This window comes from Oreochromis aureus, linkage group 15, assembly GCF_013358895.1.
Source record: "Oreochromis aureus strain Israel breed Guangdong linkage group 15, ZZ_aureus, whole genome shotgun sequence".
Taxonomy (NCBI): Eukaryota; Metazoa; Chordata; class Actinopteri; order Cichliformes; family Cichlidae; genus Oreochromis; species Oreochromis aureus.
Genome location: NC_052956.1, coordinates 6587773 through 6608956, shown reverse-complemented (window position 1 = coordinate 6608956; position 21184 = coordinate 6587773). Strand labels below are relative to the sequence as shown.

General features: G+C 41.1%; 1 protein-coding gene across 2 annotated transcripts; it reads right to left on the bottom strand.

Annotated features, from left to right (window-relative positions):
- Nucleotides 1-672: 672 nt before the first annotated feature.
- Nucleotides 673-20577, bottom strand: med23 (mediator complex subunit 23). 2 transcript variants are annotated; one of them, XM_031755082.2, is made up of 30 exons: nt 20409-20577; nt 20138-20169; nt 17985-18072; nt 17778-17902; nt 17495-17606; nt 17167-17265; nt 16970-17071; nt 16804-16873; nt 16491-16603; nt 16313-16408; nt 10939-11145; nt 10430-10573; nt 10122-10267; nt 9709-9954; nt 9486-9628; nt 8638-8812; nt 8037-8200; nt 7746-7870; nt 7419-7624; nt 6844-7024; nt 6559-6729; nt 6221-6437; nt 5844-5953; nt 5630-5756; nt 5101-5266; nt 4874-4946; nt 4571-4785; nt 4372-4492; nt 4138-4269; nt 673-1488 (listed from the first exon to the last, which is right to left on the bottom strand). In XM_031755082.2, the coding sequence occupies exons 1-30, from the start codon at nt 20457-20459 to the stop codon at nt 1261-1263; spliced, it is 4185 nt and encodes a 1394-aa protein (XP_031610942.1). In that variant the 5' UTR covers nt 20460-20577; the 3' UTR covers nt 673-1260. The 2 variants fall into 2 exon arrangements, with proteins under 2 accessions (XP_031610942.1, XP_039455083.1); XM_039599149.1 differs by lacking the exons at nt 20138-20169; nt 20409-20577 and adding an exon at nt 18732-18894.
- Between the last annotated feature and the right edge of the window lie 607 nt (nt 20578-21184).

Sequence of the window (21184 nt, the reverse complement as noted above, 5' to 3'; positions counted from 1 at the left end):
CTTTAGGAACCTAAACTACATGTTTCCATTGATCAGCTTTGCTGTAGTTCAGCTTCTCCAGTGGGAAGTAAAAATAGTTGGTAAAACTATGTAGTTACCCTCACCACTGCCCAACATCCAAAGGCACCAATTTAATTATAATTTGATTTACTGACCCAACAATATACCCCGAGGATTTGGAATGAAATCTATGTCTAACCATTAGCTTTACTGCCAACTGTCAAATGGCAAAATTCCCAGATCCAGCTCTCTGCCAGAATACTAAGTGTTACTGGCTCAGTTTGCGACTTTCTACCAAACTTAATGGATACCTGTTTATGTGCTTTTTTCATATCCTCTGGCATAGAGAAAGGGAACCAATCAAAAGGGGCAAGGTAAGGTAAGGTTCCTAATGTACGACTCTCTCCATCCTTCATTAATAAGTTCCATCTGTGAGGAAAATGACTGATGTCAGCTGTTAATGCTGGGCTCCCCCTGCTGGTTGTTACGATATTGCATCAGACAGAACCTGTATTAAGTGCTCTGGGTTGTGCAGATGCTCATCTACGTGGGTGTGACTCGCCTACTAAAGAGGTGTTTGTCCACAGTAAGAGTAAGGGGCGAGCTGACCTGTCAGAATCAGTCTGGTATTTCTAGCCTGCCCAGGAGCAAATGAAAAACATGAGAGGAACATCAAGAAACACAATATTTTAGTTTGACTGAATAATTCTTAGAAAAACCTTAATATGCATGGTTATTATATTTACAGTAACATAGTGGATCTATGTGTAGGTGAAGTGGTTGACACATGAACACATGAAAGATCACTGGTTTGAGACCATGAGGATACAGTCTATAAAGAAATACACAGTTTTTTGTTTTGTTTTTTACAAAGACCCATTATTTAAAAAACAAACAAACTTGCTTTTAATGAAGTAATAATGTACAACATAAAAAATGTCTACAAAAAATACGTTAAAATAAAGCCACAATAAATCTTCTGTTTTCTTGTGACCCTTTTTGTCTGTTATGACAAAGCTTAAATATTTTGTCAAACTCAGTCTATGGAGTTTGCTGGACAAAACAACGTAAGAAGAAAAAAAATTCTTTGTTTTAACTTTGTCATAAGTTGAGATTTTGAAAATAATTTGCACAAAATTCTTGCAGGAGGCCTTCTTTATAAAGACACGAGACACAAAACATCCAAATTAAGAAGAAAACAAACAAAATGTAAGTTCACAGTTGTGATCGCTACTGTGCGTTTGTGTTTGGCAAGGCCACCTACATAGGTGTGTGTGTGTGCTGTGAGGAGGAGGGCGAAGGTGAGGCGGCAGCGGTGGAGGATGAGAGTGTGGACGGAGGGGGCTGAGGGGTGGCGGAGGAGGAAGAGGTGGAGGAAGCGGAGGCAGCGCTGGCAGCTGAGGATGAAGTCTCTATCTTGCTGCTGTGCGTGATGAAGCGCAGACGCAGCTTCATGGCAGGACGCAGAGTCATGATGATTTTCTCCACCTAGACAAAGCACAAAAAAGGTGAATGGATAAAGGATGAGAAGTGAATACACTGATGTAGACAGAGCTAAAAGCAGGAACTAAACAAGAAAGGAAGTTAGTGTGTCAGAGAGGTGCTTTGTAACTACCAGTTAAGCATCACATCGATATTTATCACATTGGCTTCTTTAGAATTACTGCACCAAAAACACACAACATATTGTGTCCTGTGGTGGCTTGGAACAAATCTGCTCTTATAAAGTCGGGAACGCCTCTGGGATTGCACCTAAGATCGAACTAAAACTGCAAAAAAAGTGATGAAAACCAGCCAAGTGATGAAGTCTCTTTGCTTTGCTGGGCTCAGGATCACCTCTCTACTTTTTGAAGATGATGAATTTCTTTAAGCGGTAACCTCCAGGTCACGCTGGGGTGGTTTGCAGCTGAGTGTGAACACTTGAAAATGAAAATTAGTACCACTGAGCCTGAGGCCGGGATTCTCAGTTGGTCAAGAGTGGAGTGCCCACTCCTGATCAGGAATAAGCTGTTGCCCCAAATGGACGTGTTTAAGTATCTCTGGGATCTTGGTGTTTACAGAGAGAAGGTACTGGGTTTGAATCCACAACTTAGCCTTTCTGCACTGAATCTGCAAGGGTTCTCTAGGGGTAGCCTGGCTTAAACGGTGTCTCTAAATTGAGTTCAAATGGTTGGCTGTCTGTTAGTCTGGTGATAGACTGACAACCTGTCCAGAGTGTACCCTCTCTTTCCCGCTGACACAGGCTAGGCTACAGGTCCCCTGCAACCCCTGGATGGGTCTTGTTCACGAGAAAGGGGAACAGACTCGTGCAGTGTTGACATCAATGCAGAGGCTACCTGTTGTTGTGAAGCTGTACATCTACGGTCCTACCCTCACCTATGTCTGTGAGAAGTGACCAAAAGAATAAGATTGCAGATATAAGCATCAGAAATGAACTCCATCCAAACGGTGTCCAAGCTCAGCCTTAGAGATTGGGTAGGTTGGGTTGGTCTGGTTGGTCTTTCGCGAGGGACTCAAAGTTGAGCCGCTACTCCTCCACATCAAGAGGAGGAAGATTGCGGTTAGGGCATCTGATCAGGTGAGATATTTCTGACATGTCCCACCAGAGGGAGGCTCCGAAGAAGACCCAGGACATGATGGAGAGATTACATCTGACAGGTGGCTTGGAAACATTGCCAAAAGAAGGAGGTCTGGGCATCTGTTTTGAGACTGCTGCCTATGTGACTCAGATCCAGATAAGCAACAAAAAAATGAATGAGTGAATAAATGGAGATAAAAAAAACAACAACTGTGTTTTGAGGAGCAGCACACACTCAGAATGTGTGTAAAAACCACAGATTTCTTGTCAGTTGGTTTTCCCTGTTTTACATGATGATGGTTTCATCATCTTCTTACTGCAGATTTTAGGGTATATATTATTCAAAGGGCAGCACACTTTTTAATCTCTGTGCACATAATTACATAGTTCTACTGGCATATGATCATTTCTCCAAACAAAATTAATATTTAGAGACTTTCTGTTTGGATTTATTTGAATGTCTGCAGTTGCTCCGTCTTCTGGAAGCTTTCATCTGCAACATAATAGGTCAATTTTGTGCACAATCTAAGCTGCAGTAGTATCTGGTACATAAAAAAGCAGAACACAGGGTAACCCTTGCGTCAGTCAGTCCTCTTATTCAAACCTGCAGGGAAATTTCCGTTAGCAAGCGTGATATTTACAGACAAACAACGCTGTATGCACGCCTCTGCAGTGCAATTAAACATGGAAATGCTGATAACTGCACTGTATTTAGAGGGTAACAAAATATTTAGGGCTCATAAATAATATTAATATGGTTCTAGTGCAGTGGTGTCAAACATAAGGCCTCGGGGCCAGAATACCCTGATGAAGACGCTAATCCGGCTCACTGGACAACTTTAGAAAATGTGAAGGAGTGCAAAGATTTTTAACTTTCAACTGTATTTTCATCATTTTTACAGCATTTTCTATTGATAAAGACTGTTTACCCACACTGGCAATAACAGATAAACAATTAAATGACAGGAACTTTCCTGTTCCTGTATCCACTATTAGTGAGTTCACAATAAATCAAAGCTACCCCCTTGCTCAATTAAATGCAGTTGGTCACAATAAATCAAAAAATGCCACAGCCACAGTCAGATAACCAGTGCTCGCCCATCCTGGCCTCCTCCCGCTGGATCCCTGTTTGTTTTAGGATCCATTTTAAGATTTTATTATTTGCTTTTAAAACCTTTCCTGGATGACCACTTGTGTACGTAACTGAGCTGCTGACAGCATATGTTCGCTCAAGATCGCTGAGGTGCATGGACCATTTTTTCAGTTATCATCTCTAAATTATGGAATGATCTCCCTGCCCATATTTTAGGATGGTCTCCTATTTTTTTAAAAACTCATCTGGCTTTTAACTCACAATGACAGTGGTGTGTTCTTACCTTCAATTTATATTATTTTTATCGTTGTTGTTTTTTTATTGTTTCAATGATTGTGTGTGGTGTTTTGGTGCTTTGTACAGCACTTTGTCAAATTTGCATGTATTAAAAAATGCCCTACAAATAAAACTGGATTGGTTTGTTGTTGTGACACTGGTATGCTCCAAGGAGACGTCAAAAGCTCACCTGCTCCTTCACACTGTCTCCAGTGTACATGTATTTAATGTGATACAGGAAATCGCAGATCGGGTCCATGTAGCTGAGATGCTGACAGTGTTTGTCAACTGCCTGCAGCATCTCATAGAAGGCAACACCAATCTGAAACAGCAACACAGAACAAAATGTACAAAAATCCACCAGGAGAAAGACAAAACTAAATTATATCTTTGATGTAAGATAAAGAGAACATCCGAAGTGTACCTCCAACATGCAACGCGTCCTCTCTTGCTGGAAGCGCTGAAGGAACGGCCCCACCAGGTGATACACGTACAGGAGCTGGAACTCTGTCTTGACGATGGGCTTCAGAGTCTCTGACAAGAATCTACGCACAGATGCATAAAGACATGAGGAGAGCAAAAAGAAACAGTCTTACAGGATAAAAACAAGGAGAGCGCCTCACTTGGGGATCAGAGATAGCTGTCCGATGGATGAGTGATGCCACACGGCGTGTGCTAATGCGAGCACGTAGCTGCAGTTCATTTCACTGTAGCTCTGGTGGCAGGCAGTGAAGTCCAGCAAGGCAAAGGGATAGCCTGTCCACTCCGTCTCCGATGTCAGTGCCGGAGAGCTGATCACAGAAACGATGCGGTCATGGAGAACAATCCAGTATGGTTCCTGAAGAGGAGATCAAAGGTGGTCACAGCGGAAAAATCTAAACATCAATTTATCGTGAAAGCTGAAAGTCTGAGAGTATTTTTCTTACTGGAAGTGCAGTGATCACAAGTCCAATGGCATTCATCCAGGCAGTGATGTTCTCTCTGGGGACCAGAGGTTGACTAAAAGGTGAAAGGAGAAGATGATAGGTAATTTTAGGGATCATTAAAATATTCTGCATACACTAGAGAACACTATTAATTCCAAAAGGATGGCATTTAAGCTTAATGAGACCCATAAACTTTACAATGATTGCACATGGCTTGCTTACTGCACCTTTTCAACACAACATTAAGCAAAGCGTTTCCCACATCTTTTCCTGGCACGGCCAAAGCCATCAGCTCCACACAGGTGACGTGCAAGGCGTGGGCCGCGGGGTTGGGGAACTCGTTGAACCTCCAGTCACAGTTGGGAAAAGGACCCGGTGACTTTCCCGCCATGGGTGAGGTAAAAGCTAAGGAGGATAAACAATCACCAGAGGAGAAAACAGCCTTCATGGAAGCACGGATGTTTTACTTGTACCACTTTTAATTAACCGCATATTGTTTTCGTGCAGCACACGAACCCCATCCAACCGATTTTATCTTGTTTTTAATAACTCTTTTCTACTTTAACAACCCCCGAGGCTGCAATAAAATGAGCTTAGATGGATTAATAAATACAATCCCTCTTTAAAGCTATTAAGGGAGACTAGAACTCACAGCGGTAAGGTAAATATACTTTCCAGCAGCCCAAAAGACCAATGACTTTCCATGACCAGACATCAGTCTTTTGTTGTTAAGAGTGATAGATTAATGAAGGATATTGTCCACCAGGCGTCCAATCAGCTTGCAGTAGTAGGTGTCATCAGGGATCCACACGTTTTCTTCACGGGCGTTCATGCCAAACCTCAGATAGGTTTCACTAAGACACCAGCCTGGAGTACGGTTGTCCTGTAAAATAAAACGTTACACTGATATCAATAATTGCGCATTAGCTATTCAGATATATGAATTACTGCATGAGTCTTCTCTGTTTACCTTCAGTGAAGACATGATGGCATGAACCAGTTTTCTCTTGAGGTTGGTTCTGTCTCTCAGGTGTCTCTCATAGTAGTGAAGGGTGTTGTACAGGTAGGTCACAGGGCGATCTGAAAAAACGCAGCGGTAAATACAAATCCTCAAATAATGGCAAAGTTCACCTTCCCTTTTTTCATCCCAAAAAGCTGATTCTGACAAGTGGATGACTGGAGAAGTTACTTAGATGAGTGATGAAACATTTCACACTGAAAACGAGACATCCAGATGAACAGAATCAGCTGTCTGGGATTTCCTGTTTCAGAATGCGTTAAGACGTCCTAGTGAATCCAACTCCCCTCATCTTGGACCCACACAGTCCTCCTCGTAGCCTTACTCACCGTGAAACTTGTACAGCCCTCCCAGATGATCCAGCAGCGTCTCCAGAGACTTGGAGACAGGAAGGAGCTCCAGGAAGCGGTGGATGACAATGTCAAAAACAGGCAGGAAGCGCAGACACACATTCCCAAAGTAGATTGGCAGGTACTGAGGCTGGAGCTGCATGGGAGGGTTGACTTGGTCTGCGAGACCCTCAAAGTACAACTTCTCTGGGTATTTCTGGAAGAAAAACAATCATTTTAAAACAGATTTAAGTTAATTTCTACATTTAACTTGACTTTTCGAGATGTCATCACAGTTGTGGAACTATTAAACGAAACATGTTCTGTCGCATGTGTACCTTGTGGTAGTTCATGTGTTTGCTGTGCCAGTCGTTCTGCAGCCAGTGCTCGGGAGCATTCTCCTTGACAAAATCATTGACTCGGTTTCTGAAGTCATTTGGCTTCAGCAGCAGCAGCTGGATTATGAAGTAGCAAACCTGAGCCTCGTTTCCCTCGTGGCTACGCATCGCCTGGAGGCAGAGACATGGACCCTTATCATATTGCAGCACAGGCAAAGGAAAAGTGTAGAATCTAGGATGTCTTTGTTACAGTATATAATCCTGTATTTCTCTGTCTGTCCTCACCAGGCACAGAATGAGTCTATCCAGCGTGACTATGTTGTATTTCCAGACCATGTCATTGAGTATTTCAATGCACTTGTTAAGCTGCTGCCCACCAGCTGACGTTGAGAACTCATAGACGAGGAAGTCGGCAAATGTGCGCACGTGAGCCACCAGTGCACGAGCTCCAATACGTTCCAACACCCTGAGGGACCAAAAATGAAATGGAAACCCCCCCCACAAAAAACAGCAGTTAGCTCATCATCCCACAATAAGGCAGCTTTCTCCCTCTGGATCAATTAGTCACAGATGCTGTGTAGGACCCAACCACCCAAATCCTTCCTGGTTAATTAATGTAAAATGTTACATTTAAAATGCCTCAACAACAGTGATGAGATGCATCATTAACACAGGGTTCATTAAAATACACTCAGCAGTGTCTTTAATAGTGAGTGTAACCTGGAAACGTAAACAAGTAATATTCTCGCTGATCACAGCTTTGGATTATTTAATTAAGGATTTCTTTTTTTCCTGCTGCGGTCTACTTTTTATATACGTGTGGAAGGTTAACTCTGAAACATAAAAAAGAAGCTGCAAACCTAAAGCCTATTTGGTTTATATGGTCCATCTCCAGCAGCATCTTCCACAGCAGACAGAGGAACAGTGGAGGTGAGCCCTGCATGGAGAAGTGGGTGATGATGTCATTCTCATTGGCCATCGACTTCCACTTCCTGTACTCCTCCTCGACGTTCTTCTTCAGATTGAAGCGCGACTCCTGAGGAACGTTGTTCTGCTTGAAAAACGCCTGAAGCAAAGACAGAGTCCAGGAGTCACTACAGCAAGATTCAGATGTTTTATTTGACAGAGAAAAACAACAATAAACCACAATTATTACTTGAATATTGTGCATAACATAATATCTGCACCTGTAGTGGTGCAGGGAAGCAGGATAGCGTGTGTGAGGCCCAGTTATGAGGCGTGAAACTCATGATTGTCTGCAGGATGTCCTTACACCAAGTGCCCTGGATGGAGTCAGACCCTGTGAAAAAATCTGCACATACAGAAAGCAGGTGACAAATAACACGAGATGGATTTCAGTCAAACACGATGATTAGAAGTAAAGCAAAAAGCGAAACAATAACTAAAATAAAGCGGGCAGCAAAAAAACAAACAAAAAAACAACACTGCAAATGAGTCTTTAAAAACTGAGTGGGTACCGGTGACGTGTGTGGCTCTGGCCAGAGTGAGGATCAGGGCGCGATTCAACTCCTCGGATTCGGCTGACAGAACCGTCTTTGGGTCATTGAGGAAGCGGGTGAACTGCGGCTGCACCTCCGAGCTCCCCAAAGCTGTGATCAGGCGCAGAGCTGTGCTCTCAACACTTCAGGACAAAGACAGAAAGAGGAATCATGACTCTTTTTCACTCCATCATAATCCTGATGAACATTTTTTTGTGCTTAATCTGTTTCTCAGTTGAGTTGGACAACATGAGAACATGTTGTGTGGGACTTTTCTGCCTTCCACAGTTAGTTTACTTGAGTAAATAATTAGAATTAACCAAATAACTATTGCAAACAGAAGGACTTAAAATAATAACTTTCAAGTTTAAGATAATTTTAACTTCATGGTAGGAACATCACAAATTTCAAGTTCAAAGGCAATAAAGTGCATTAAAAGAGCACACAGCACTGAAGCTGCATTTTAATATCTGTTTTGATTTCATCTTTCGACTTCAAAAAGCAACAAAATGTGTAATTTTGTTTTAAATTTCTAATATTAGCAGGTGCTAACTATATGCGACACATGCTTCTACATTACCACAGATGTAGCTGGTTCTGGTTGGTCTGTGGCACAGCAGCCAAGCTGTGCAGGTGACTCAGCAGCTGGACTCTGTAGTGTGGCTGGATGTGATGCATCCTGTAACTGAACATCTCCAGTAACGTGTGAAGGATTCCCCACGCGTGAGACTTGAACACGTTGGGCAACAACTGACCTGGACAGATGGAGTGTTTCTCGTTATTTAAAACGTTTCTGCTGCCCATAAAGAGAATAAATAATAATGTTGTTCAAACTGTGTCCCAGTAAACTGTAACACTTGCAAATTTTACTAGCTCAATATATCGATAGTAATGCAAAACCCCATAATGAAACAGTATCATGTAAATAAACCTGCTCCCTCAGTAAATGTCATTAAAATGTTCATGATACTATAAATATAGAGATTAATAACACTATTCTGAAGCCTGACACATTCAGACGGCTTTATGTCGGCTATTTGCAGAGCTGGGAAGTAATGAAGTACAAATACTTCATACTTTACTTAAGTAGAATTTTCAGGTATCTGTACTTTACCTGAGCATTTATTTTTCAGACAACTTTTTACTTTTACTTGTACAAATATCTGAATATTCTTCTCTTTACATTTTTACAACGGTTCAACTTGGGAGTTGGAAGTTGGCCGGACGGAGTGCAGGTGTCCATACGCTATGTTTGCAGTACTTTAGAATCTAGCATCTAGCTAGCTCTACAGAAGTATGACGTGACAATCACAAACAACTATTAGTCATTAAGAAGCAAAATGATCTCCTCCTGAAATAAGATCATATTTCTTACATCTATAATTCAACATAGTGCAAACTTTAAGCAAGTTTTAAAAATAGACTCACTGATGAATCCTTTGATTCCCAGGGACTCAATTTCCATGTAGACCAACAATCTGCTGTATGTCTCTACTAATGCAGGGGCAAGAGCAATGCTGGACTTGGCATGGGCCAATTTGATGACACGCGTGGCAATACTGTGGATCAGACTGGAGACCGGAGGGCAGGCGATCAGGGATTTGAAGTAGAAGAAATTAATTAAAACATTCTCTGTGTTTTATTTATTTACCTCATCTTTGCATGCACAGTGAGCGAATCCAGCAGATTCATGGGCAGCGGAGTGACCGATCCCGAAGCCATACAGTTGGTGCCGGGAAGGTTGATCCTCATGGATCCATTTCCATAGATGGTCTCAACCAGGACGCCCATTGGCAGAGTGAAGCACTCCGAGTTGGTGCTGTAGGCGTTACACAGCAGGGCGATCTTATAGTCGGACATGCCCAGCGTCTTGTTACGCAACGACTGCTGAAGAAATCTAAAGAAAGAAGGGGAAAGGTGGTGGACAGACAGCAGCAGAGGACGTTTATCATTTTATGAATTCTGGAAGACGTTAGCAATTAACCAGGTATGCCAGGTTTAGGGAAAATTCTGACTTTTGAGGTATTTACTATTGCTAAATGCATATCTTTGTGAAAGACATACTCATGGTGCAGCTTCAGAGAGTGCGGTATGGGTATCTGCAGTTTGGAGTTGTCATTCTGAGCTTTGCGGTTCAAATGGATCCAGATGCAGGTCATAGCGAACGAATGGGTCGACTGGGGTTTGTTAATGTCAGGAACTGGAATGCACTGAAGAGGAACAGAAAGCAATGGTGATATTCATACCACAAGCAATATTAGTTTATTGCCAAAGTCAAATACTAGAATGATGAATATTTAAAAAGTAGATCTAATAAAAAAGAAGACAAAAATAAGATAAAATGGGACACTACAAGTTGCAATAACTTGTACCTCTTTTTCTGGGTAAAGCAGGTCAAAAAGCTTCATGACAGGCAGGAAGTCAGCTAAGGCGTTCTTCTGAATGCTTCCTGATATGAACTGAAGCAGGACCCACATAAGATGATCTCTCCCTTTAATGAGACCTCTACCTGCAAGCTGATGAGAACAATTAAGGGAAAAGAGAAAAAAATAATTAAAACACATATACACAGAATTTAATCTGCTTCATTTAATTTTTCCTTGTTAGTAACATGTTGTTAAACATGCTCTGTATTTAATAAACGTTATGCTGACACAACTAAATGTATAATTCCTTATTTGGGATCCACTGCATACATTTAAACACGTCTCAAAAGCTTCAAAGAGCTTCTTAAAGTTTGTAAAGATGTTTCACCTCTCATCCAAGAGACTTCCCCAGTCACTGTAAACACATGTATTACACTCATGCCCTAACTGACTGTAAACATACTGTAAATGTTTTTCCTTTTTCTATCAGCGTGACTGCAGTCAACTCGTCTTACCTTTTGGTGTAGCGACAGCACCATGTGAGGGAAGCTTGCAAACTGAAACAACACAAAGAAGATGAGCTGGGAGGAGAGGTGCTGCCACAGCAGCTGACTAGTTCCTCCGATATCAGCGTCAAAGTGTTCCTCAGTCTCAGAGCGCTCCATGGCGTACACCACCAGGTCCACCAGCTGCTCTTCCAGCACCGGGCAACGCTGCTTATGCTGGGAGGGGAGGAGGGGAAGTGTGTTACAGGATAAAGAAAACAGTGAGAAGAAGGGAGAAGAGGTTAAACAAAGAAAGGAGGAAAAAAGCCAAAGGAGAGAAAAAGAAGAGGGGTTAAGAAGAGAGGAAAGGAAGGTAGGAATGAAGGAAGAAAGACAGAAAGATAGACATAGGAGAGAATAAAAATAACATCTTTAATAAATTACTTCACATTCAAACATTTTTGTTGACAGTTATTCCAGATATTGTTAAAAAGATCACTGCATGCAGGACAGCATCTCCTTCTTGTGTTGTCACAATGGACTGTAGCCATATTCCAATATTTACCCAAATCCCTTAATATTCTGGTAATTCTCAGTTTGTGTTACTATACAAAAAAGAAGATGTGTTTTGGTCTTCTGTGAAATCTTTTATAGCTCTAATACATATAAAAGATTTAAAATAAGGGTTTCCATTCCATATATGAACCAGTCACAAGGTTCACAAGCTCAGAAGTAGCTGTTATATCAGAAGATTCAGAAACTGATAGACGCTAACGCTAACTAGTTTGACAAATAAACCCATAATTTTCCTTTTTAATATAATTATATTATAGTCTGGGCAAACATATAGAAAGAATATTGGCCAGGATATCCATACTAGAATTTTTAACACTTCAAAATCTGTACTGGCTCCAGTGTATCCAGTATAACCCATGCTCTATCATGAAGAATTAAAAAAAATGCATCTATATAAAAGACGGGTGGGTAAGAGGAAAAAAAGGAAAAGAAATGGAGGATTAGTGGTAATGAGAGGATTTTTTTTTTTTTCCATCTAATAACAACAACAGTAATGATGATAATAATAATAATATTAATACAGGCTTCACTTACAATCCACACAGCCCCTGTTCTACTATATGAGGTAGCTGATATTTCATGTCGCTGGGTCTGTTATTTAATTTTAAAAGAACTATGATTTCATTAAAAAATGCTGCACACTTTCCTGACATATGGCCTTCGCATTTGTTCCATTTTTTGTTCTTCTACATGTAAAAAGGCAAAATTAGAGCAGAAGGAGTGAGGATCTCTGCACTGCAGGCTTTCACATTCATGTCAGGCCTCTTAACAGAGCCCTTCTTACACGAGGGACTGAACAGGACAGCACGAACAAGTCAGGTACAGCACTAAAAAGCACAGCATAAAACAGCAAACCAGCCACTGCAACACATTCCCACATGCAGACTAACAGGTCTGGGAAGGGACAAAGGTGTGAGTGGGAGGAAGAAGAGTAGCTGTGAAAATGACCATCAGATTTTTCTTTGCTTTGGCCTTCGGCACAGCTTCTCTTCCACTGCAGCCAAACACACACATGCTCACAGAATGAGAGAGAAGAGGGCAACAAACAGATAGAGGAAAAAGAGTAAGAGAGAGATCCACAGGCATATCTGTTGTCTACAAATAAATCATGTACACAGATCACCCAATGGTATATTTAAAAACCAGCAATATAACCAGCAGCTAGTTTATACTGTAACTGATCAACAGCCTGACTAATGGGAACCTTTTTTTTTTTCCTTTTTAAAAAAAAATTCTAACCCATCATGCACCAGCACAATGTAATGAACTTGCAATCTATCTGCCACCGGCAGACAGATTGGACTCTTCTTAGAATTGCACAGTGCCACAGTGTACGCATTTTCAGGAAGATAAACTCAGGTAGCATCTCACTTATTAACATGATGGATAACGCCTGGGTGTCCAGAATTAAAATGTTCCACTGACCTGCTGACAGTAACCAAAAACTATGCAAATGCAATAAAGCACTGCGGTCCTCACATGCCACCCCCTCATTTAATTATCTTGATCCATAACAAAAATCCAATCCATCTCAAACCTGAAAAGAACTTTTTGGTTTATAAGCCCGGTTTACGGTGGCTGAGAGAGGTCAAACGCATTGCAACTTAAGAAAACACGCCGCAGAAGCACACAAATCATAATGGAAACAGAAAAAACTAAACAAACAAACATAAAAGAAATCACACACACAAATGTATACAACATAACAGAAGTGTTTTTTGGGGAGACAAAAACCAAAACATGCAAACGACTGCACTGAGCCCCACTTACAAGAAGCTGAGGAAAAAAATATGCAGGTAATTAGTGTTTTAATCACCTGGTTTGTATAATACTGTAGATACGTGTTTGCTATTAGCCATTTACTGTTAGCTTGTCATTTCCACAGCTCTTCCGTCACATTATCGTGTCCCCCAAAGACACTTTCATTGTGTTTCTTCTTTTATTTGCGAGCTGTTGTGCGATTTAGTTCTATTTCCGTTGTGTTTTCTGTGCTTTTACAGTATTTTTCTACTTCATCCATCCGTCCATTTTATTCCACTTATCCAACTCAGGGTCATGGGGTGAGGGACCCTACACCCAGGACAGGTCACAAACCATTCACACCTGTGGACAGTTTATTTTCAGTAATTGACCTAACCTCACTAAGTGAACGTCTGTGGGAGGAACCCAGACATAACCCACACAAACACGGGGCGAACAAGCAAGGTCCACACAGAACAGCCCCGGCATGATGGGGGTTCAAACCCAGGACCTTCTTGCTTTGAGGCAACAGTGCTAGCCATCGCACTAACCTGTTTTTTTTACCATTTCCACTGTGTTTTATTTAACCTAGCTTGTGTTTTGTGTGCTAAACCTGGTGTTTTCCAAAGCTGCAGTTTATTTGACCTTTCACAGTCACCTTACAGCTTTTACTGGAAAGGATTAAGGCGAATGTAAGCAATACAAATTAGAGCCACTTTATCATTTTTGACTAATGCAACTGGATGAGTGGAAGGGACAAGCTGCATTAAAATTCAGTTTGCTGTCACAGTGCAGTAACATTATTTAAGAGCTACCAACTTAAAATGCAGACTGGACTATAATTAAACAAAACATACCCAGCCTGCCTTTTATTTATGTAAAAAGTAATAAAGTTGGAATGATAAATTAACCTGTGAGGTGCCTAATATTTTGCTTGTCTACTTGTAGGTACAGCACAATGTTTCTGCGCTTGCTGTGGCGCACACTACCCTTTCTGTCTGAGTCTGTAGTCAGCTATAGTCACTGTCTGCCACATGGCTAGCTGTTACTTGACTTGCAAGCTTGCTCTTGGCTAACAAATATAACAATAACAAATTGCATTAATCACCAAAGACAAGAGCACTGTTTAGTCAAAATAGTTCAGTGTTGCTCCCGGTCAGCACAACAGAAAGCAGCAGCAGGTCCGACACGGGAGGACCTTGCTAACAACAGGCAAGCACCAGACTACATCCATACATGCAGTGCAGCAGGACTTGAAATGTCAACAGCAGGGTTTAAAGTCAGAAATAATTAAGGTCGGCTTGTTAGCTGGGACAAAATTTGCTCTTTTGTGGCTCAGAGGAGCTGCAGCTCTCTCAGTCTGGACTGTAGGTGTCAGTTAGCTCAGCTGACATTAGGATTGCTAACTAAAAATCTTAATCAACAGCGTCTTTTGGGCCACAGTGAGGCAAAGTTGAGGAGTACTCATTAATGAGTAAATAGAAATATGCAGAAACATGCTAAGCACAAATCCAAGTATTAAGCATTACTGAGCAACTTGGAGCTTGAAAGCTTTCAGCTGAGTGACAACCCCCGATGTAAGAGGCTTAGTGGTAATCATGGCTAATCACAGACCTATTTTTCATCTATTTATCAAATGCATTAATTTAACTAAGCCTAAATAATTATAATCAAGGGGAAGTGCTTCTTTTTTTTTTTTGCCAAGATCATATATAATGAATATTAACAGAAAATATCAAGGAGGATACAAAAAACAAACAAATCATTAATATATTTTATGGCTACTGTTCTTATTCTGTAGCACTGAACGCAGAGATAAGGTGTGAGGCAAAGCAAACAGGCATTATTGAAAAATGTACACAGCGACCTGTTAATTGAACAAGTCATGTGCAGTTAATGATTCAAAGTCTCCCTGGCTTCCCATTAAACTAACTGCTTTTTCTGGTAATCTTTAATATCTCCCTAACAGTACACCTGTCAAATATTTATTTAACCACACCAGTCTACCATTTATGGAGCCCTGCTGTGTCCATCTCAAGCTCTGTAATGTTTCTCTTTTTTCCCCACTTCAAGTTTTCTTCATTTCTCCAGTTTCCCAGTTTTAGGTCGTCAGTGTGCCTAAAAAAAAAGCTAAGCGTCCAATGAGCTGGTTAGTTGGGTCGGTCAGGCAACCAGGAAGAGGACATACCTGGGCAATGTTCAGAGTCTAGAGAGCGCATGGCAGAGAGACAGACAAATACAACACACAGCCAGAGGACAAAAGAGAGAGAAAAGGAAGAGAAACAAAGAAAGAGGATGAAACGGAGAGAGGAGGGGGGGCGGGGGAAGGAGAGACAGAAAAGAAAGTGGTGACTAAGGTAGCTAGGTTGTTTACTGTCTGTTCAGCACAGTTAGCGTCAACTCAGCCAATTCAGATATATAAACCAGATTCTGGGTCATTTACTCTGAGTCAAAATATAAAGAAAAATCCATATACAGCATTGATTATAGCTTTGTGTTAACGATCCAAGGAGCTTGGAAGAAAAGCAGCTGGACTTCTTTAAGTTTCTTGAAGAAGCTTCTTCTTCAAGAAACTGAAAGAAGTCCAGCTGCTTTTCTTTTTAAGCTCCTTATATTACCATGACCTGGATAACTGAGAATCTACACAGAAATATTTGTGTTAATGCCAAACTGTCTGGACTCAATGACAGCTTGCCACACTGTGTAGATGGTTGTGCTAAGTGAACTGGGCTGAGCTGAAACTGCATGAACCCAACAGGGCAAACTGACACCAGTGCATTATGGGCCAAGCTCACAGCGTTGCTTTACATTTGTTCTTATATAGGTGTGTTATAAGGACTACAAGGGAAACAAGGTAAAAGAGAGGTGTGAGGGGAGAAGGATTTAAGGAGGGTGGCAAAGAAAAGTGAAGAACCCGTGCCGAATTACAACGCAAAGAAAAGATCATGGAGGATAAGGAAAACAGCAAGAGCAGGAGCAGATAAAAGATGGTAAGATGAAAATAACGGGGGCAGGAAATGTGGGGGCATTTGGAGGGCCTGGTATGGAGGCAAAGGGACAAATACAAAAGAAGATGAGGTTGTTTTACCTGCTTGTTGAGCCCCAACATGTTGCACACCATCTCTCTTGAATAAGGCTGTTCTAGCACGTAGCGTAGCAACCCTGTCTGTGGCTCAAAGAGGTCCTATACGATAACACACAAATCATGATCAAACTTCTGTACGTCTAAAGGTGTGTGTGGTGTATAAGTCCAGCGCGTTGGTTACCTTGTCAAACGGCAGCATGCCTCTCAGAGGGAAGCGGAGAGTGCTGGGGTCTAATTTCCAGGAATTACAGATAGCACCGCTGTTATTCACCACTGGTAACAGACTGCATCGTCCTGTGAGGACACACGGACGCAACAAATGATTGTACATACCAGATTGACTACATGAGAGAAATAACTACAAACTGTCTTTTTAGTTTTCATTCACTTTCTAGTGACTGTCCTAATAACAATATAAATAACACTTCAAATGATAAGCGGCTTATTTAAACCTCCAGGAATCCATAAAAGGGGAAGCAACCAGTTCCTCTTACCACAGATAGAGTTGATCCGGGCTGTGGGTCTAAAACTATCCACAAAGTCTGATATCAAACTGCCCAAAAGCTGAAAATGAGATGCACAGACATGATAAGGAATTCACAAAAAAACACTGAATATAGTGTTACATATAATGTTACACATAGCTACACAAACACTCACCCAGTGTGAGAGCTGCCCCTCTGGATACAGTTTTCTGATTTCTGTGATAGCAAAGTAGGCTGGAAGGAGACAGGCGTTTCTGTCCAGGATATATTCTACCACCTGCAACATGCGTAAAGATAAGTAAACATAAAAAGTATTCAAATAAACCATCAAAAATGACATATGATTAATTTTAAAGGTTTAAAAATGGGTACCTCTCTGGCAGCCAAAAGCTGCTGGACTATAGCTGAGCTGACAGTGGTAGGAATGGTTTGAATTTTATCCAGCACAGCTTTCAACAAGTCCCGAACACCCTGACACAACAAGTATAAAAGAATTCATGAACAAGTGTCTCACGTGGAAAGCTTAAAACGACTTTCAAATGTATTACACATATTCTTCTAAAAGCCAGAGATCCCTGTTTAACAGCAGTCAACAAAAATATAACCATTGAAAATCAAAACAAAAAAGCACAAACACGGCCGCGAGTTTGGAAGAATCAATCCAGATGTGTCTGCGTGCGAGAAGTTTTGTGTCAGAGACCTTGTAGTCCACTCCCCCGATGATCTTGCGGATCAGCTTGAAAGTTAATGCCCACAACTGTGTCCTCTCCCACTCCAAACTGTCTGAGCTTATTAAGGCCACGCACACCATCCTAAAGACACGAAGATTAATGAGATAGACAAATAACAGATTATATTGGGATGTCATAAAACAGATAAATTAAATATAATAAATTAATATATGGAAATATTATAAATCATTCTTTGAACCCATTTTACTTCTTTAGGTGTCAAATAATCTCACACTATATGTCTCTGTGTACCTGGGTGGTAATAGACTGGTCTCCACAGCCATTGCCAGACAGTCGTAGAGGAAGGAGATCCTCTTGGGGCTGTGCTGACTGTGTATAAAGCGCACAATCCATTGCACACACTGTTCATGAGACTCCTGCAGAAAGACGTTGGAGCAACTGAAAAATCTCAGCCATGTAAGTGTGAGCAAGTGGGAGTGTATGTGTGTGTGTAAAAACCTGTGGCAGGGTTCCCCAGTACTGTCTGAAGGCTCCAAGACAACTGATCAGCTTAGTCCTCTCATCTTCTGGAGTGTCCATAAACATCCTAAAAACACACTTCTTAATTTTAGCATTTAATTTTGCTCCGTACATTTTAATATACACACATCAGCCACTCTTGTTAGCCACATCTTTTCAATACAGTTATCTAATCAATCGATCACACGACATCACCTAACTGCCTTTAGGCATGTGGACATGGTCAAGAAGACCTAGTTAAGTTCAAGCTGAGCATCAGAATGGGGAAGAAAGGCGATTTAAGGGACTTTGAACATGGCATGGTTGTTGGTGCTAAACAGGTTGATCTGATTATTTCAGAAACTGATGATCTGCTGGGATTTTCCCCACATATACATCTCTAAGGTTTTCAGAGAATGGTCCAGAAAAGAGAAAAAAAGGCAACAAGCAGCAGTTCTCAGGGGGAAAATGCCTTGTTGAAGTCATAGGACAATGGCCAGATTGCTTCGAGGTGATGGGAGCGAAAAAGCAACTCCAATAAACACAACCCCCCTATTCAGAAGAGCCTCTCTGAACACAACATGTTAAACCCAGAGGCAGATGGACTACAGCGGCTGAGGAACATAATGGATGCCGGCAATGTAAGCTAAGAACAGGCAACTGAGGCAAAGCAGGATAACACAGCATGTCTTAAAATTCAAATTACATCAAACTAGTTTCTTGAACATGACAATGAGTTCAACGTACTCAAATGATCTCCACAGTCACCAGATGTCAATCCAGCAGAACACCTTTGGGGTGTGGTGAAACAGGAGATTGACGACATGGATGGAGCAGCCGACAAATCTGTGTCGCAACTGTGTGATGCTGTCATGTCAATATGGACCAAAATCTCTGAGAAATGTTTCCAGCACCTAACAAAGTGGCCTGTGAGTCTTACTGCTAAAACACTTCTGATAATCAGTTGTCTGCTTGACGTTTATTCAGCTGTGTAAAAACTATAACTATAACATCCAGCAGCACTACCAGTGTGCAGTAACTTAACATTACACTAGGGCTGCCACGATTAGTCGACTAGTCACGATTATGTCGACTATCAAAATCGTCGACGACTAATTTAATAGTCAACGCGTCGTTTGAAGCTTTGTAAGATCCCAAAAGACGCAGGAATAAGTAGTAGGATTTAAGAGTGTAATAACGGACTGAAACAGAAGATGGCAGCACTGCATGTACAAGGATGCCAGCTGCCGTTAAACCCCGAAGAAGAAGAAGCTGTGTCCCAGAATTCATAGCGCGGCCCTGCTCAGTTTCCAACAATGGCGGCAGCTAGTTAGCTTTAATGTTACTCTTATTATTCTTTCTGGGTCACGAAATAAACGTTTAATATATTTTCAGGCGAAAATGTAGCTGTGTAAACTTCAAATATCTGCTCAGTTTATCAAGACACCACATATTTTCAAAAGCGCTCCGACGTTTTCGGAGACGTCTGTTACCCATTAGCTCGATACCTAGCCGGGGTTCAAGGCTCACTAGAGCCGGTGAGAACACCGGACTCCCGGCAAATCGTTTTCAAACCCACCGCCGTCTTTCGCTACTCAGGTTAAACATGATGTACAAGTCACTTAGATAACTTAAAAATGATATTGTTTGGCTTTTTTCAGTATTTTATTTGTTCCTGAGTAAATCGGTTTGGCTGAGATTAAAGTTATAGTTTTTACACAGCTGAATAAACGTCAAGCAGACAACTGATTATCAGAAGTGTGAGATGCTCGAGAATATACTCCGGTGTCCTGTTATATTTTAGATAGCAAGGAGCAGACGGCTGCGTTTATTAAACTCCACCGAAACAATCTGCAAATTTCATTTAAATTTAATAAACTATCCTCTTGTCTTTATTTTTAGTTAGCACCTTAAACACTTCAAGCTGTAAGCTAATGATAGTTATATAAGAGCAGACATGTGCTGGTGCAATAAACTGTACGTTTTACGTTCAATGGATGCATGATCTGATTAGTCGACTAATCGCAAAAATAATCGGTGACTAGTTGACTATCAAAATAATCGTTTGTGGCAGCCCTACATTACACCTAAGCTAATAACAATGCAATTGCAAAATATCGGGGGTTATTAACATGAATTCAGAGCAGCCTTACCCAGCAAAGGCCTCTTCTATCATCTCAGTTTTCTAAGAAAAAAAAGGAGAAAATAAAAACGCATTAACGTAAGTGAAGACTTGTGATATTAACGGTGCACCCTTAGCTGTTAATTCTTATGTTAGCGAGCTGGAGACATATAGTAAAAACACCATCTGGTTATATTTGCAAACCAAAGTAAGTTCAGTAAATAGAAAATACTACTACAGTTATCTGAAATGCTAACTAATGTTAGCTTGGCTGCCACTCAGTCAACAAAGATGCAAGTTACCACAACATCTTCAAAGATGCTCTGAAGCTGCGTTTCCATCGAAAGCGCCATGTTTGCAACCAAAAGACAATTATTCAACGAACCATCCCAGAATTCAAACCCGTCACTCCTCTACGGGAGCACAGACGATAACCCCAACAAGCTAAATGCTAAAAGGAAGCAGAATGAAAGCCGCCGCAGGAGAAGCGCGATGGTAAAAACAATCCGGGCATGCAACGGAAACACAAGCGGAACAGTTCCGCTCCATTGTTTCTTTGCTTAATTATTATTATAAATTGTAATTCTCATACCTCAGTCATTTGCAAATAATAAAGTTACACATTAATAATATTATTTTTTTCAAATATTTCTCACAACGCTCGCATTTTTGAGAGTTTAAAATCTGTATTCAAAAGTCTGTCCCTTCACTAAGACAGATCTGTGGCCACCAGATGTCACAATGGACGATGTTTGAGCACCTGCTGTTCTTCTCGATATTTGCTAATTGATTTTTCCATGTTTTGTTTATAGCTTTCGTGAGGTTCGTGGTGGAATAATTGTGGTGTGATGAAGAAGAGTAAGAGTAAATGTTTACGCTTTAAACAAAACAGCTTTCTCTTTGCAAATGGGTTACCCAGGTTTAACTCAGTAGGGTCAATATTAATTTTTAATATCTAATCTCATTTGACAGTGTATTTAGAGAGAGAGAGGATATTAGCTGGGGGGAAAGGGACTAAGGAAATAACATGGTGCACCTTATTACCCAGGCTGCTATCCGGATAAACACCCCAGGAGCA